Source organism: Thalassophryne amazonica, chromosome 17 (assembly GCF_902500255.1).
Source record: "Thalassophryne amazonica chromosome 17, fThaAma1.1, whole genome shotgun sequence".
NCBI classification, from domain to species: Eukaryota; Metazoa; Chordata; class Actinopteri; order Batrachoidiformes; family Batrachoididae; genus Thalassophryne; species Thalassophryne amazonica.
The window spans coordinates 19,171,453-19,187,281 of record NC_047119.1 but is presented as its reverse complement, the minus strand read 5'-3'; the positions used below and the strand labels follow the sequence as shown (position 1 = coordinate 19,187,281).

The following is a 15,829-nucleotide window of genomic DNA, read 5'->3' as shown; positions in this document are numbered from 1 at the left end:
TTTAAAACTCCTTTAATTTTTAAACATCATAGTTAGCCTTACCTTTGCCTAGCTGTTCTCCCCGTCGCTGTTCTGGCTGTTCTGCAAACTACAAACAAGTGGACTGCTGAGTAGCGTGAAGGTTAGGTTATTCCCTCTTTATTCAAGAGTATGATTTTTCAGTTTGAGAGCATGATTTGTTAATTTCACTCATGCTGTAAGCACATGCACCTCATTCGGGTCTTCTTTTTCTTGTTTCACAGCACTTGGCATCCAGCTTAATGAAGCAATACAGTGATACTCTGCTCCGCAGTCATAGTACACCTTTCAAATCCGTACAAAGGAGCAGCTTGTCACAGTGCAATATTTTTTTCCACATGTAATTTGCTTTCAAATGCAAGTCACGTGCTCAGTAAAACAAGTTTAACAAAAAAAGTGACTTATAGTCTGGAAAATACAGTAATGTATGGAGCTAAATCAAGGCAAAGTTTTGTAATCTGAAAATAAAAAAAGATTGAAAAAATAATTTTTGAAACTGAAAATTCAATGCTTGTTCTTGAATTTTATAATCATTTAAAAAGTATTATCAAAATAAAAATAAGTGTAAGATATATATTTTTCAGTTTAAATAAATTTTTTGGATCAAATAATTTATTTTCATTCATATTTCTTTTTTCACCTTCAGATATTTTTTTCACTTTTAGATCTTATTTTTTCAGTTTCAAACTTTTGGGCCCGTTCTGGCGTGGGAGGGCGTGGCTTCGATTGAGAGGGGCGTGGAATTGTGAGTGACAGGAGAGCAATCAGTCCTCACATGATGTTGCTTTCAGGAAACGTGGGTACTTTGATAGATAATGACTCTGCTCCCATCTCCATCGTTTATTTACTACGCGGCTGGCGCGTCAAAGAAAATAGAGAGAATGAAAGCTTATTACGAGGCTTTAAACCCTCGAGATAAAGCTGTTTATTGTGATCGATGTGTAGCAGTTGGTTCAGTGGATCTGTATGTTGTACGGGATAGTGAATTTAATGACGATGTAACAAAGTTGACCGCCCGTAAATCCAAATCCAAAGCCGCCCGGAAGAGCGCTCCAGCTACCGGCAGTGTGAAGAAGCCTCGCCGTTACAGGGCCGGCACCGTGGTGCTGAGAGATCCACTGCTACCAGAAATCCACCGAGCTGCTGATCCACAAGTTGCCGACCAGGTCAGCCTCGCCAGCCTCCTGCAGAGCATCACAGCGGAGCTCTGAAAGCGGAGGTCGGTCTTGAAGTCCTGAGCGATTTCTCTCACTAGGTGTTGGAAGGGCAGCTTGTGGATCAGCAGCTTGGTGGATTTCTGGTAGCAGCGGAGTGCCACAGTGCTGATGTTCTGTAACGGAGAGGCTTCTTCACACCGCCGGTAGCCGGAGCGCTCTTCCGGGTGGCTTTGGATTTGGATTTACCGGCGGTCTGTTTGGTTCTGTCCGTATTAAAGCTTTCTTCAGATCTGCTGAGCCAGGTCTCTCTGTGTGTCACTTAGAAAGCTCGTAACACTCCACTGCATCCTGTAAAATGAGCAACCTGCCTCATTTTCATGCGGCAATGCTGCGTTCACGGTCTTGTGTGGATTTGGGACACATCGGTTTTTTAGGTATAGGTGTTAAACTTTACAATCTTGCATATTTTCCAGTTTTTAAACATCAAAAATGACCAAGAGTGGTCTAGAATTACTTGTAATAGACAGCTTTAGCATCACTTTATTTACAGGTATCAAGACAACACAGTGGAGAGAAAGTGTTAAGTCATTATCTATCAAAGTACCCACGTTTCCTGAAAGCAACATCATGTGAGGACTGATTGCTCTCCTGTCACTCACAATTCCACACCCCTCTCAATCGAAGCCACGCCCTCCCACGCTAGAACGGGGCCAACATTTGAAACTGAAAAAATAAGATCTGAAGGTGAAAAAAAGAAATATGAATGAAAATAATTTATTGATCAAAAAAATTACAGAGCTGAATCAAAAATTTATTTAAACTGAAAAATATATATCTTACACTTATTTTTATTTTGATAATACTTTTAAATGATTATAAAATTCAAGAACAAACATTGAATTTTCAGTTTCAAAATTTATTTTTTCAATCTTTTATTTTCAGATTACAAAACTTTTGGCCTTGATTTAGCTCAATATAATGTGTTTTTGCTCTCTTGAATCAAATAAATTTGTGGGAAGCAATCTAATTTTAATGGAAGGGAATGTGTGTATAGCAGTTGTCTACACCACTGGCCTCAAACTCGATTCCTGAATGAATTCAGCTTGAGGTGAATTGAGTTTCCTTTCCTTCCTCAGTGGCCACTTGGAAGGGAGAATAAAAGCTGAATATTTACATTTGTTCTTCCAATTATAATTTTTGTTCCTATTTTGCCCTGTTGGACACTAGGCAGAAGTTATACAATAGACAGGTATATTTTTCAACCCTCAGTAATATATGATTGCAGTATTAAACACAATGTTACTTTTTATGTCAATTTCACATCATGTGACTTTGCCTTCGCAGATAATGTTTTTGAGGTGAGCTTGCTGAAGAACACATCAGGGCTGGGCTTCAGTTTTAGTCGAGAGGAGAACATCCTGGACGAGCCCCCTGGCACCAGTATGGTGCGTGTTAAAAAGCTGTTTCCTGGCCAACCAGCAGCAGAGAGCGGACGCATAAACGTGGGCGATGTCATCATGCGAGTCAATAAAACTCCCCTCAAAGGCCTCTCTCAACATGTATGATGTTTCCTCTTTCTCTGCTTGAATAAAGTTGGAGCAATATGTGTTGTTGATGTAATTAACTTGGAATTGTCTCTCCTGTGTGCACATAGGAGGTGATTTCAGCATTGCGAGGAACAGGCCAGGAGGTGACTTTGCTCCTGTGTAGACCTGAACACGGCATCCTTCCCGAGTTGGACACTTCAGTTTCAGTAAGATGACATCATAGTTATTTGCAGTAGTCCTTTTAGGATTCTTTTTGTTTCTTTCATTTTTTGTGTTACATATCATATCTTCTTCTTCTTTGTCTTTTGGCTGTTCCCGTTAGGGGTCGCCACAGCAGATCAATCGTTTCCATCTCACCCTGTCCTCTTTTGGTTATTATCTTTGTCTGTTTTTTCTCCACAGACACCCAAGCCATCACCCCGAAAGGAGCCCTTGAAAACTGCAGAGTCCAATGTGAATTTAAGCAGTGGAACTTCTCCCTCAGACAGCACAAACAAGAGGAGTCATGGCACTGTACAGGATGCCCTGGAAAGGCTATTGCATAAGAGCCCAGGCCGACGAAACAGTTACAGTGACAGCACTGATGGGGATGAGGAGGTGGAAGAAGCCTTCACTCCAAATACCTGGGAGCACACCAGGCAAAGCTGGGACCGAAGTGTCTACCACACCCCGAGTAGCAACCTGACTCTGGGACGTTATGATAGCACTGGTCAATTGGATGACACAGTCACCTCAGCCTTCTACTCCCCTAACCTGTCAATGACAAGATTAGATCTGAGGTATTTGAACATTTTTCAGTAATCATTAAACAGCTGTCATTTTTATTTTTTGTTAACTTTTAATCAAAAACTGTACTGTACTGTAATTTCGTCCACATCTTTCCATAGGAGTCAGTCATCACCAGTGACAGCTGAGCTGAAGTCATCCCCACTGCCAATGGTATCCTCTCTCAATGCTCCAAGTCCCGATCCCCTGCCTCTTCCGCTGCTTTTGCCTTTAAATATTACCACGTCCGGCAATGGACAGGACATGGATGAATTTGTCCCGGTAAGAACTGAGGTTCTAAACTGACTCATTGCATTTTCTGATAATTCCTGTAACTAAGGTGTTTCTCTGTTAATAGGAGGTAGAACTAAAGATCTCCTTGGTGAAGTCAGAAAAGGGCAGCCTGGGCTTTACTCTCACCAAAGGGAATGATCAGGGATGTTACATCCATGACATCGTTCAGGATCCAGCCAAAGGCGATGGCAGGCTAAGGCCTGGGGACAGAATGATCATGGTACAAATTAATTCTCTGCTTTTTTCCTGTGGTTCACACCAATGGTGGCATTATTTATTACATTACATGCACCAGTCTGTGATAGTAGCTGTGTTGATTTCACCAAAATGATGGTTATGTCAAACTGGTGGCCAGTTTTTAAAAGTAATTTTAAAACTGAAACTGTGGATTGTAGAGTAGGTAGCTCTTTGGTTAAGGAGTTAGACTACCAATATGTAGACTTGGGTTTGAGTCTGTCACACTACCTGTCTGTATTCTTGGACAAGACACTTCATCTGAATTGTCCTAGTCCACCCAACTGTAAATGGATCAAATCAAATCAATTTTATTTATATAGCGCCAAATCACAACAAACAGTCGCCCCAAGGTGCTTTATATTGTAAGGCAAAAGCCATACAATAATTACAGAAAAACCCCAACGGTCAAAACGACCCCCTATGATCAAGCACTTGGCGACTGTGGGAAGGAAAAATGGATACCCGCTTTGGCTGGGGAAGTAACCTATGATGGACTGGCATCCTTTCCAGCGGGGGGAGACCATCATAGGCTATCATCCACTTCACACTACAGAATCTGGAGAATAAGTACTGGCACCAGTGGGCCCTGTGGCGTATATGGGTCTTACGTCATTCTTCCCAGGATGAACACAACAGCCTTTGTCTGTCTTGTATATCAGGTGAACAACACTGATGTATCCAGATTTGGCCACACTGAGGTAGTCAACCTTGTGCGTGCTGCGCCTCGGGTAGTTGACCTGGTGGTGGCACGAGTGCTCGAGGCACCTAAGCCCCCCATAGAAGCCCATGTGCTGCCTGATATCTGCTTTAAGAAACACCAAAAGCCGCTGGGTAAGAATGCATTTGTTACTCAACTGGACCATCCAGTTACAGCATGTTTGTTCAGCACAATGTAATAAACCTCTCACTTCATCTCCCAGGTTTGGCTTTGGGCGGCGGTAGTGACAGTGCATACAACATTTTGTTTGTGCAAGACATCGTACCAGGTTTACTGGCCTCTGAGGAAGGCAGCCTGAAACAGTTTGACATAATCCACTACATCAACGGGGCTCCCACCCAGGACCTCACCCTGAGTGAGAGCACCAGACTGCTGGAGCTCTCTCTTGAGGATCTCACTCTCAAAGCAACAAGGTATTCTGCACTAACATTAATGTCAGGTTTTTGTCTCAGTGACATTTACACAGTTATTTTCAGCCCAGTATATTTGGTGTAATATCAGTACTTGATTCTTTTTTTTTTATTATAAGGGATGGAAAGCCAGTTTGTCCTGAGCACAAAAGTGTCTCTTTTCGCAATAACATCAGCTCCAGTGTTAATGGTGAGTTTCATATCATAATGGTACAATGTAGAGAATTTACCATTTTGCTTGTAGTAGCAATATTATCCTGCCTATACAATGCATGATGTCATTTGTTTTTCTCATTTAGGCTGTCTTAAAGGGGAAGACGGAGGAGACACAGATGGCCTTGCTGCACTTTGTCCTCCAGAGGTAATTCTAGAGAAATACAGATAAGTGAGAAATTAAAGATAAATCCAACATAACGGCTCCATCTTAACAGCAGGCACGAAATTGAGTGGTGCACAAATGCATTTTGGGTGTGTCCAAGCTCATATTGCTGTTTTAGTGGAGGCAAATGTAGGTATATATCAGGCCATGGGTTCCAAATGGTTGAATTCAGTGTTCATTAAGTGTGAGTGTTTGATAGTCCAAACATAATGATACGAGTCTGAGTGGGAACTGTCATTCCCTTTAAACCGGAGTGCTTCACACACACACAGAGCACTGTGATATCAAGAAATTAGACACAAGTAAAAGGATTTGTAGTAGGTTAGCTGATTAGTACCACCTTGTCAGAGTACACCAGCGATAGCAGCCATGACGATGAGATGGTGAGGATTTTTTAATCGAGAACATCGTCACAGCACTTTGCAACCTCACATCACAGATGCTGATGCTGAATGAGGAACAGCTTTAAACATGGCTCATAAAATGTGGATTTTCCCATTTCCCTTCCCCACAGTGACCACAACAGTGTGTGTAGCTATGTAGGGTGTATATGTGTTATGAACCTGCTTATGTAAGGCACGTCTGAGTGTTGCATTCTTTAAGTAAAAATATACACAGCACGAGCCTTTATATAAGGTGTTTGTTTGTCTAAGGCGTAAATGTTTTCTTGTCATAGACGATATGAATGTGCTAGTGCGGTAGTTGACCACACCTCATTTTTTAGACCAACACACCTGCATGACTGCAGCCGTGCATGCTAGTTATAGATGGGGAAAAACTGTGTCAGGTGGAAGCTACGACAACATGTGCATTGCACTGAGTACAAGATGGAGCCCCAAAGTGTTTCAGTCAGGTATTGGCCCATCATGTGCCATGAGAACGGTTTCAGTGCACCTTGGCATTGATTCTGTAAGTCCCCGGGTCTGTGTTTAAGGGGCTATAATACAATTTTTCCAAATATGTTCCCTCACTTGGTGTTTTGATGATGGTGGTGCAATACACTGTCTAACAGAGGTCCTAAAACTCACATACGTCTGTGTTAATTTGTGTTGGAATCTAGTGACTGGACGTTTCTCCATACCACAGAGTACAACTGGATTTTAATTGCTTGATTATGCCATGCAGTGCAGCTGTGTGAAAGCATCTACATTTGCTGTGTTTGACAACCAAGACTTCATTCAGTTATTCTCCCATTACTACATACTTGTGAAAATGTGACATCTTTGCGCTTTGGATTTCTTGTAATTATATTGTACTTAAAATGAAATTTCTTCCGCTGTTGCATTTGTCAAAAAAAAAAAAAAAAAAAATTGTTTAGAAATTTCAGGCAAAATTATTCTTATTGCAACGAACTGCTTCTGTAGATCAGAAATCACCAGATCAAAATTCTTGAATCTTAAAATCTCTAATTTTTTAATCTTGAAGTCCGAATGATTACACTTGTGTTTGTCACATATGAAGGAGGAGATCATAAAGCTGGAGCTGCAGAAACCACAGTCCAGCGGTCTTGGTTTTTCGGTAATTGGTGGAGAAAGGGGAATCTTTGTCAAGTCCATCATGCCAGGAGGAGCCGCAGACTCGTCAGGAAAGCTGCAAGTCGGAGACAGGCTGCTGAAAGTGAGTCTAGTTCTGCTCCCAGCTTTATGCCATGCTATAGCTACACTTGTGCTTCACAAAACAAACCCATTTTGAAGATTTATTACACAACTTCTCCAGTATGCATTTAACCATTTTCAAGATCAACACAAAAATACTGGAGGATGTCTGACTGTTATGACACACTTTTCTACTCAGCACTTAAATCTGATTATTTATTTTTCCTCCAGGTGAATGAAGACTTAATGACAGGTGTATCTCACGCTAAAGCTGTCACCACAATCCGTAAAGCTAAAGGCCTCGTGCACCTTGTGGTGTCCAGACCACCAGATCAGAACCCCAACACATACTTGGCCTATCTGCCCATCAACTCTGACAAGTGTAATGGAAACACAGGTACACGCAGACACACAGAATGAATACATTTTATCATAGACATGTAAGTTATGAAAGTTTCTTGTGGGCATTTATAATTAATACTGCAATTTATCGTTCTTTACATGAACCATAAACCTGTGACCTCCTGATGTTGACCTTGGTGTAACTTTCAGATGTGAGTGAAGATGGTGGTGTGAAGACAAAGGTCTCTGTTCCCCATAAGGAGCCAAAATCTAGCAACATCCCTTCCTTACCACCAATAGGTACAAAGTAGAAGCTGGCTAATCCTAAAACCTTTAAAAGGAGTGATGTTTGTGTTGCTCTAGTGACGTTGATCAGTGTTTTGAGCTCTTCAAAAAATGATTGTAAACATGAAAAACTTATTTTCTGTCTCTCTCAGATTATGAAGATGATTCTCAGGACCACAAACGACAGACTAAGCCGAGCACAGAGCTTTCTGAGGACACAGACTGTGACGGTTTTTCTTTACCTGAAGACTCCCCCGAGGTACAAACCACACTTTATGGAACATTCTGTTTAGATGATGCTTATATCTGATTGTAGATTTTAAAATTTTTACCTATTATTGTTTTGAATTTAGAGTTCCCACAAGGTGGACTGGCCAGAGGAGAGTGTGGACGAGCTAAGAAATGCAAAGTGAGATTTTTCCTTTATGACGTACTTTTATTTATTAATCATTTTGTAGCTTGTGTACACTTTAACTGCTTCTGTTTGTGAATTAACAGCTATCTGCAAATGGGTGCTGGACAGCCAGAGGAGGATGAAATAACGTGGGGCAGTGATGAGCTGCCGATTGAAAACATTAACTCCAAATCTGCAGATGGTAAGGTGGCATTGTTAGCAAATGTGCAGTTTAATCAGATCCTTCAGGAGTGAGAGTTTAAAACCAGCAGTGCAGCATGGTGGTGTAATAGTGTGTGTGTGTGTGTGTGTGTGTGTGTGTGTGTGTGTGTGTGTGTGTGTGTGTGTGTGTGTGTGTGTGTGTGTGCGCAAAATCACTCTAAATACGGATGAGCAGATTCTCCCCAAACGTGGTAGGAATATTCCTTGAATGAGTGTCTCGAAATGATTACCTTTCAGACCAGATCCACCAAAGATCAGGAATGATTATAGTCTTTAAAAAAAAAATAAAAAAAATTTTTTTTGGATATCTCTGCAACCAATAAGTGAGAGTTGATCCAAAGATTAATCAGCTCCTCATTTGTCATTACGTGGTGTGAAAGAATATTTCCCTGGATATCTGCAATCTGCAGGTATAAAATGACTGTCGTACTCTTATAGAGGAGTATTACATGCACGAGCAGGGTATGGACCGCCGTGTGGTACCTGAGATTTGTCAAAATAAATTTCTAAAAAGGAGATGGTGTCACAGGAAAGATACTATATTGGTTTGATTCCTTTCCTTCAGCGTTTGTGATTTCCCCTCCCACTAGTTCGTAGTTTTGATATGTTTCTAAATATACTTTATTAACTGACAAAAATCTTTTAGTAAGCCGTTGCATTTTGTTTTCCAGACGGGCCTATTGTCACAGAGGAAGAGCTGACCTTGTTGCCGCTGGTCAAAGTGGTTCCTGACGGCCAATACACGGGAACCAAACTCAGCACGGTGGTCCGCATGATGAGAGGGCTTCTGGAGCAGGAAGTCCCACTGCAGGAGTTTGAAGTAACAATCTCTATGCCCAGCACATTTTGCATATAAGTGCATGTGAATTAAATGTAAAAGATTTTTTTGTTTTCCTCCTCCTCCTTTGCAGAACCTTCAGAATCTGCAGCCCTTGGATGACTGTTTAATAGGGCAGACGAAAGAGAACAAGAAGAAGAATCGCTACAAGAATATTGTTCCATGTAAGATTTTAATTATTTGTGCGGAAAATCATTTTCTCTTTGCTAAGCCCAAATGTCTTATTTCTAATCTATGATGTAAATATCTTCTATGGTGTCCTCTCCAGTTGACACAACACGAGTCATGCTGGGCAACAATGGTGGCTACATTAATGCCAACTTTATCAAGATGCCAGTGAAGGATGAGGACTTTGTTTACATCGCCTGCCAGGGACCTTTGCCCACCACCATGGCTGACTTTTGGCAGATGGTCTGGGAGCAGAAGTCTAACGTGATCGCCATGATGACCCAGGAAGTGGAGGGAGGGAAAGTGAAATGTCAGCGCTACTGGCCTGACACACCGAGGACAGCAGAGATGGTGGATGACCATTTACAGATCACACTGATCAAAGATCAAAAACTGGATAACTTTATCATCCGACTCATCGATGTCAAAGACATCAAGGTACGTTTTCTTAGAGAGCTCACACAATCATTGAGATTTGTGTAACGAGCAAAACTTGCCACGTAACTGTAAAAACATTCCAATATATTAAGTAATACAGTCAGGTCCATAAATATTTGAACAGTGACACTTTATGTAATGTTGCCTCGGTACACCACCACAAGGAAGTTGCAATGAAGCGGCCGTTCAAACTTAATTTGAGGCCTTTTAAAAGAAATCAACACAAAAACCATTTTGAAATTATCGCCATTTTTATGAACACTTCCTCAATTTTCAACAAACAATAGAGAGATTAGATTAGATTGGATAGAACTTTATTGATCGCTTGGAAAGACTCCCTCAGGGAAATTGAGGTTCCAGCAGCATTGTATAGCAGCACACAGAGTATCAAAAGTGAAAGTAAAGAAAAACTAAAAAAATATAAGTATAAATACCAAACATACTGACCAATACTGGTTTACTGGCTACTACTGTGTCTGTCATTCTCATTCCCGACCTCTGTCTTCCTGTTACTCCTCCTCCCCCCTGAGTGAGGAGTTGTGAGGAGGGATTCAGAGATTTTACCCATCCACAACAGAAAATGACAAAACTAATAAGGCAGGCAGCAGTTTTTGGTTCTCGATACCCATCCCTACTTAGGGCTAGTGGCCGGTGATCACCTTAGTATTTCTTTTGTTTTTCTTGTTGCTTAATGCTGGCAAATTATACTGTATTTATCTTTCTGATCTCTGATTCTGTTTTTTTTTTTTTGTTTGTTTGTTTTTTGTCCCCCCCCGTTTGAGATGCGGCTCTATCCAGAGATGGGTGTGGTGTCTGTTTCTGAAACCCTCTCGTCCTGTGCACTGGCAACATTTCCTGTATATTCATTTTGTGAATTGTTTTGTAATTTGTGTCGGTAGCATGGCCCAAGCAGAGAGTCACCCCTTTGAGTCTGGTCTGCTTGAGGTTTCTTCCTCAAATCATTAAAGGGAGCTTTTCCTTACCGCTGTCGCCTGTGTGCTTGCTCTGGGGGTTGGTAAGATTAGACCTTACTTGTGTGAAGCGCCTTGAGGCAACTTTTTTGTGTTTTGGCGCTATATAAATTAAAATAAATTGAAAAATAAATTGAAATTGAAAAATTTTGAGAAAGTGACATGATTTTGCTGATCCAGAACTGCACTTCGACTTTGTAGATATGACAGCTGGCACCATTAATGTTTCTTCTTTAAAAGCCTGGCATTTATGATGAACTGGACAAACCTATACAAAAAAATAAATGCTTATTTATTTATTATGATGTCCATAAAGGTCTCTTCAGGGTGTTGCGTTGGATGATTTGCTCTATATTTATATGTTTTTGGTGGCCACATTAATGTAATTCATCCCCTTTTCTCCAGACCAACAGAGTCCTTCGTGTTACTCATCTGAACTACACGGGTTGGCCGGACCATGGAACGCCATCCCAGCCTGAACAGCTGCTCATTTTCATTTCCTACATGAGACACATTCATCAATCAGGACCAGTAATCACTCACTGCAGCGCAGGCATCGGCCGGTCAGGAACCCTGATCTGTATCGACGTGGTTCTGGGTCTCATCAGCAAAGATGCAGATGTAAGTATGATGCGTCTGTGTGTGATAAGTCTGATAAAGTAATAAGTGGTTGTAATAAACTGTTGTTTTTGCAGTTTGATATTTCAGATGTTGTAAGAACCATGAGACTCCAGAGACAGGGGATGATCCAAACAGAGGTGATGTTCTCCTTCACTGTTAAGCCAGTCTGAACTGTTTACAGCTCTGCATCCTACATAATTTTTGCCCCCTTTTTTTTTTTTTTTTTTTTTCCAACAGGATCAATATGTTTTCTGCTATCAAGTCATCCTCTATGTACTCCGATGCCTTCAAGCAGAAGAAAACATCTCAGGATAGCAGAGCTCGGTGGTTTACAGCAGCAAGGCTACAATGGAGGAGCATTGACCTTGGCAGAAGTTGCCAAATTACTTTTTTTAATTAGAATTATAATACCTTAAAATACTTAATGCCATGAGCGCACATCCTTTAAAGAAGTCTATATTTTTATGTTTGCTTTTTGAGTTCTCTTTCTTTGGCTGCTATTCCCTTTTTCATGCATTCCTGAGAACTGCTGATTGTATATCTTATGTATCACGGACCAGAGAATAAAACACACACACATGCACAATTTTAAATTTTTACGAAAGTGATCAACGATTTCATGTCTGGAACAAAATTTTACTTGTGTATTTTAAATACTATTTTGAAACTGGACCTTGTCTTGACAGAATACTATGTCAGTATTTGCTTTGTAAATTGTTCACTTCCTGAGGTAAATGATGGAATTAAGTGTACATATTCATTTGCTGAGAATTAAACTGGATACATTTTAAAGTTATGTGGATGAAAGTATTTTTTTGTTTTGTACTGTATGCTTTCTGTCACTTTAGTAGTGCATATGTCACTTTTTAACACAATAAATATCAAATTGTCAGATAAGACAGTCCTAGAACACGCAAAAAGCTACACTTATCTCGGAATAAACATTGGCACCACAGGTAATTTCAACAAAGCTCTAAATGACCTGATGAGGCAAGAAGGGCTTTTTATGCCATCAAAAAGAACATCAAAGTAGACATCCCAATTCAAATCTGGCTCAAAATATTGGATTCTGTCATAGAACCCATTCCTCTTTATGGTTGCAAGATCTGGGCCCCGCTCAACAACCAAGTTTTGCAAAATGGGACAAACACCAAACAGTGCATGCAGAGCAGAATTAGGATGATACCCACTAATTATTAAAGTTCAAAAGAGAGCATTTAAAATGTATGACCACCTTAAAAAATAGTGACCCCAATACGCTCCATAACAAAGCCCTGGTCCACAGAGAGACTGTATAGAGATGCCTCTCAACCAGCTTGTTCTGGGCCTCTACACAAACCCTATTAGACAAAATTACAAGAAAACAAAAGAAAACTGTGATGCATTGCAAAAAAATCAAAAGCCAGAGTACAGTAGTGTTCAGAATAATAGTAGTGCTATGTGACTAAAAAGATTAGTCCAGGTTTTGAGTATGTTTCTTATTGTTACATGGGAAACAAGGTACCAGCAGATTCTCACAAATATGAGACCAAGCATTCATGATATGCACACTCTTAAGGCTATGAAATTGGGCTAAAAAAAGTAGAAAAGGGTGCGTTCACAATAATAGTAGCATCTGCTGTTGATGCTACAAACTCAAAACTATTATGTTCAAACTGCTTTTTTAGCAATCCTGTGAATCACTGAACTAGTATTTAGTTGATAACCACAGTTTTTCATGATTTCTTCACATCTGCGAGGCATTAATTTTGTTGGTTTGGAACCAAGATTTTGCTCGTTTACTAGTGTGCTTGGGATCATTGTCTTGTTGAAACACCCATTTCAAGGGCATGTCCTCTTCAGCATAAGGCAACATGGCCTCTTCAAGTATTTTGACATATCCAAACTGATCTATGATACCTGGTATGCAATATATAGGCCCAACACCATAGTAGGAGAAACATGCCCATATCATGATGCTTGCACCACCATGCTTCACTGTCTTCACTGTGAACTGTGGCTTGAATTCAAGAGTTTGGGGGTCGTCTCACAAACTGTCTGTGGCCCTCGGACCCAAAAAGAACAATTTTACTCTCATCAGTCCACAAAATATTCCTCTGTTTCTCTTTAGGCCAGTTGATGTGTTCTTTGGCAAATTGTAACCTCTTCTGCACGTCTTTTATTTAACAGAGGGACTTTGTGGTGGATTCTTGCAAATAAATTAGCTTCACACAGGCATCTTCTGTCACAGCACTTACAGGTAACTCCAGACTGTCTTTGATCATCCTGGAGCTGATCAATAGGTGAGCCTTTGCCATTCTGATTATTATTCTATCCATTTTGGTGGTTGTTTTCCATTTTCTTCTACGCGTCTGTTTTTTTTTTTTTTTTTTTTTTTGTCCATTTTAAAGTATTGGACATCATTGTAGTAGATGAACAGTCTATAATTTTTTTGCACCTGCGTATAAGTTTTCCCCTCTTCAATCAACTTTTTAATCAAACTACGCTGTTCTTCTGAACAATGTCTTGAACGTCCCATTTTCTTCAGGCTTTCAAAGAGAAACGCATGTTCAACAGGTGCTGGCTTCATCCTTAAATAGGGGACACCTGATTCACACCTGTTTGTTCCACAAAATTGACAAACTTACTGACTGAATGCCACACTACTATTATTGTGAACACCCCCTTTTCTACTTTTTTTTTTTTTTTTTTTTTTTTTTTTTTTTACTAATAGCCCAATTTCATAGCCTTAAGAGTGTGCATATCATGAATGCTTGGTCTTATTGTTTTTTTTGTTTGTTTGTTTTTTTGAGAATCTACTGAATCTACTGGTACCTTGTTTCCCATGTAACAATAAGAAATATACTCAAAACCTGGATCAATCTTTTTAGTCACATAGCACTACTATTATTCTGAACACAACGTGTGCGAGTGGAACTCTACGTGCCGGCCCGGGTTTTGCGGTCGCAGGATGCGGGACTTCTCTGTGTTCCCAGGGTGAAGAAGAAGTCAGCAGGTCAAAGAGCCTTTTCGTATCGTGCACCCACCCTATGGAACAGTCTTCCTGCGACCGTGAGGCAGTCTGAGTCTGTGGACATTTTTAAGTCAAGACTCAACCTATTTTTATTCTCTTTCTTATGGATAGTTTTTATTTTTGTTTTATTCTTTTACTTCTGTTTTTAATTATGTATTTGAATTTTTTATTCATTTTTAATTATTTATTCAATTTTATGTTGACTTGTTTTATGTAAGGCGCCTTGAGACGGCTTTTACTGTGATTTGGCGCATTATAAGCTAATTAAATTAAAATTAATTAAATTAACACTACTGTAAATTGGAATGCTATTTGGCACTAAACAGCTTGTACTCCATGGAAGAATACTTGAGCACTGTGACCAACCAAAAGCTCAGGAAATGCTTGACCATGTACAGATTTGGGTGAGGCAACTTTGTTGTGATTTGGCGCTATATGAATTGAAATTAAACTGAAAATGAGATTGCACTTTCCCCAACCCTTACCAAAAAATAGTACTGATAAGTTTCATTGTTACGCAGATGATACCCAGCTTTATCTATCCATGAAGCCAGAGGACACACACCAATTAGCTAAACTGCAGGATTGTCTTACAGACATAAAGACATGGATGACCTCTAATTTCCTGCTTTTAAACTCAGATAAAACTGAAGTTATTGTACTTGGCCCCACAAATCTTAGAAACATGGTGTCTAACCAGATCCTTACTCTGGATGGCATTAACCTGACCTCTAGTAATACTGTGAGAAATCTTGGAGTCATTTTTGATCAGGATATGTCATTCAATGCGCATATTAAACAAATATGTAGGACTGCTTTTTTGCATTTACGCAATATCTCTAAAATCAGAAAGGTCTTGTCTCAGAGTGATGCTGAAAAACTAATTCATGCATTTATTTCCTCTAGGCTGGACTATTGTAATTCATTATTATCAGGTTGTCCTAAAAGTTCCCTAAAAAGCCTTCAGTTAATTCAAAATGCTGCAGCTAGAGTACTGACGGGGACTAGAAGGAGAGAGCATATCTCACCCATATTGGCCTCTCTTAATTGGCTTTCTGTTAATTCTAGAATAGAATTTAAAATTCTTCTTCTTACTTATAAGGTTTTGAATAATCAGGTCCCATCTTATCTTAGGGACCTCGTAGTACCATATCACCCCAATAGAGTGCTTCGCTCTCAGACTGCAGGCTTACTTGTAGTTCCTAGGGTTTGTAAGAGTAGAATGGGAGGCAGAGCCTTCAGCTTTCAGGCTCCTCTCCTGTGGAACCAGCTCCCAATTCAGATCAGGGAGACAGACACCCTCTCTACTTTTAAGATTAGGCTTAAAACTTTCCTTTTTGCTAAAGCTTATAGTTAGGGCTGGATCAGGTGACCCTGAACCATCCCTTAGTTATGCTGCTATAGACGTAGACTGCTG

General features: G+C 40.1%; 1 protein-coding gene across 3 annotated transcripts in view; it reads left to right on the top strand.

Annotated features, from left to right (window-relative positions):
* ptpn13 (protein tyrosine phosphatase non-receptor type 13) overlaps window positions 1–12,195 on the top strand; it is a 94,289-nt gene extending 82,094 nt beyond the window's left edge. For all 3 annotated transcript variants that reach the window (XM_034191497.1, XM_034191498.1, XM_034191496.1), the window contains 21 exons: window positions 2,520–2,734; window positions 2,830–2,928; window positions 3,125–3,501; window positions 3,610–3,769; window positions 3,846–4,001; window positions 4,678–4,849; window positions 4,939–5,149; window positions 5,266–5,336; window positions 5,446–5,507; window positions 6,987–7,142; window positions 7,352–7,517; window positions 7,673–7,762; window positions 7,900–8,006; window positions 8,101–8,156; window positions 8,246–8,343; window positions 9,035–9,183; window positions 9,275–9,365; window positions 9,470–9,807; window positions 11,184–11,399; window positions 11,474–11,536; window positions 11,637–12,195. In XM_034191497.1, coding sequence (XP_034047388.1) covers window positions 2,520–2,734; window positions 2,830–2,928; window positions 3,125–3,501; window positions 3,610–3,769; window positions 3,846–4,001; window positions 4,678–4,849; window positions 4,939–5,149; window positions 5,266–5,336; window positions 5,446–5,507; window positions 6,987–7,142; window positions 7,352–7,517; window positions 7,673–7,762; window positions 7,900–8,006; window positions 8,101–8,156; window positions 8,246–8,343; window positions 9,035–9,183; window positions 9,275–9,365; window positions 9,470–9,807; window positions 11,184–11,399; window positions 11,474–11,536; window positions 11,637–11,714 — 3,131 coding nt within the window. In that variant the 3' untranslated portion in view covers window positions 11,715–12,195. The remainder of the gene's footprint in view (window positions 1–2,519; window positions 2,735–2,829; window positions 2,929–3,124; window positions 3,502–3,609; window positions 3,770–3,845; window positions 4,002–4,677; window positions 4,850–4,938; window positions 5,150–5,265; window positions 5,337–5,445; window positions 5,508–6,986; window positions 7,143–7,351; window positions 7,518–7,672; window positions 7,763–7,899; window positions 8,007–8,100; window positions 8,157–8,245; window positions 8,344–9,034; window positions 9,184–9,274; window positions 9,366–9,469; window positions 9,808–11,183; window positions 11,400–11,473; window positions 11,537–11,636) is intronic.
* The last annotated feature ends 3,634 nt before the right edge of the window (window positions 12,196–15,829 follow it).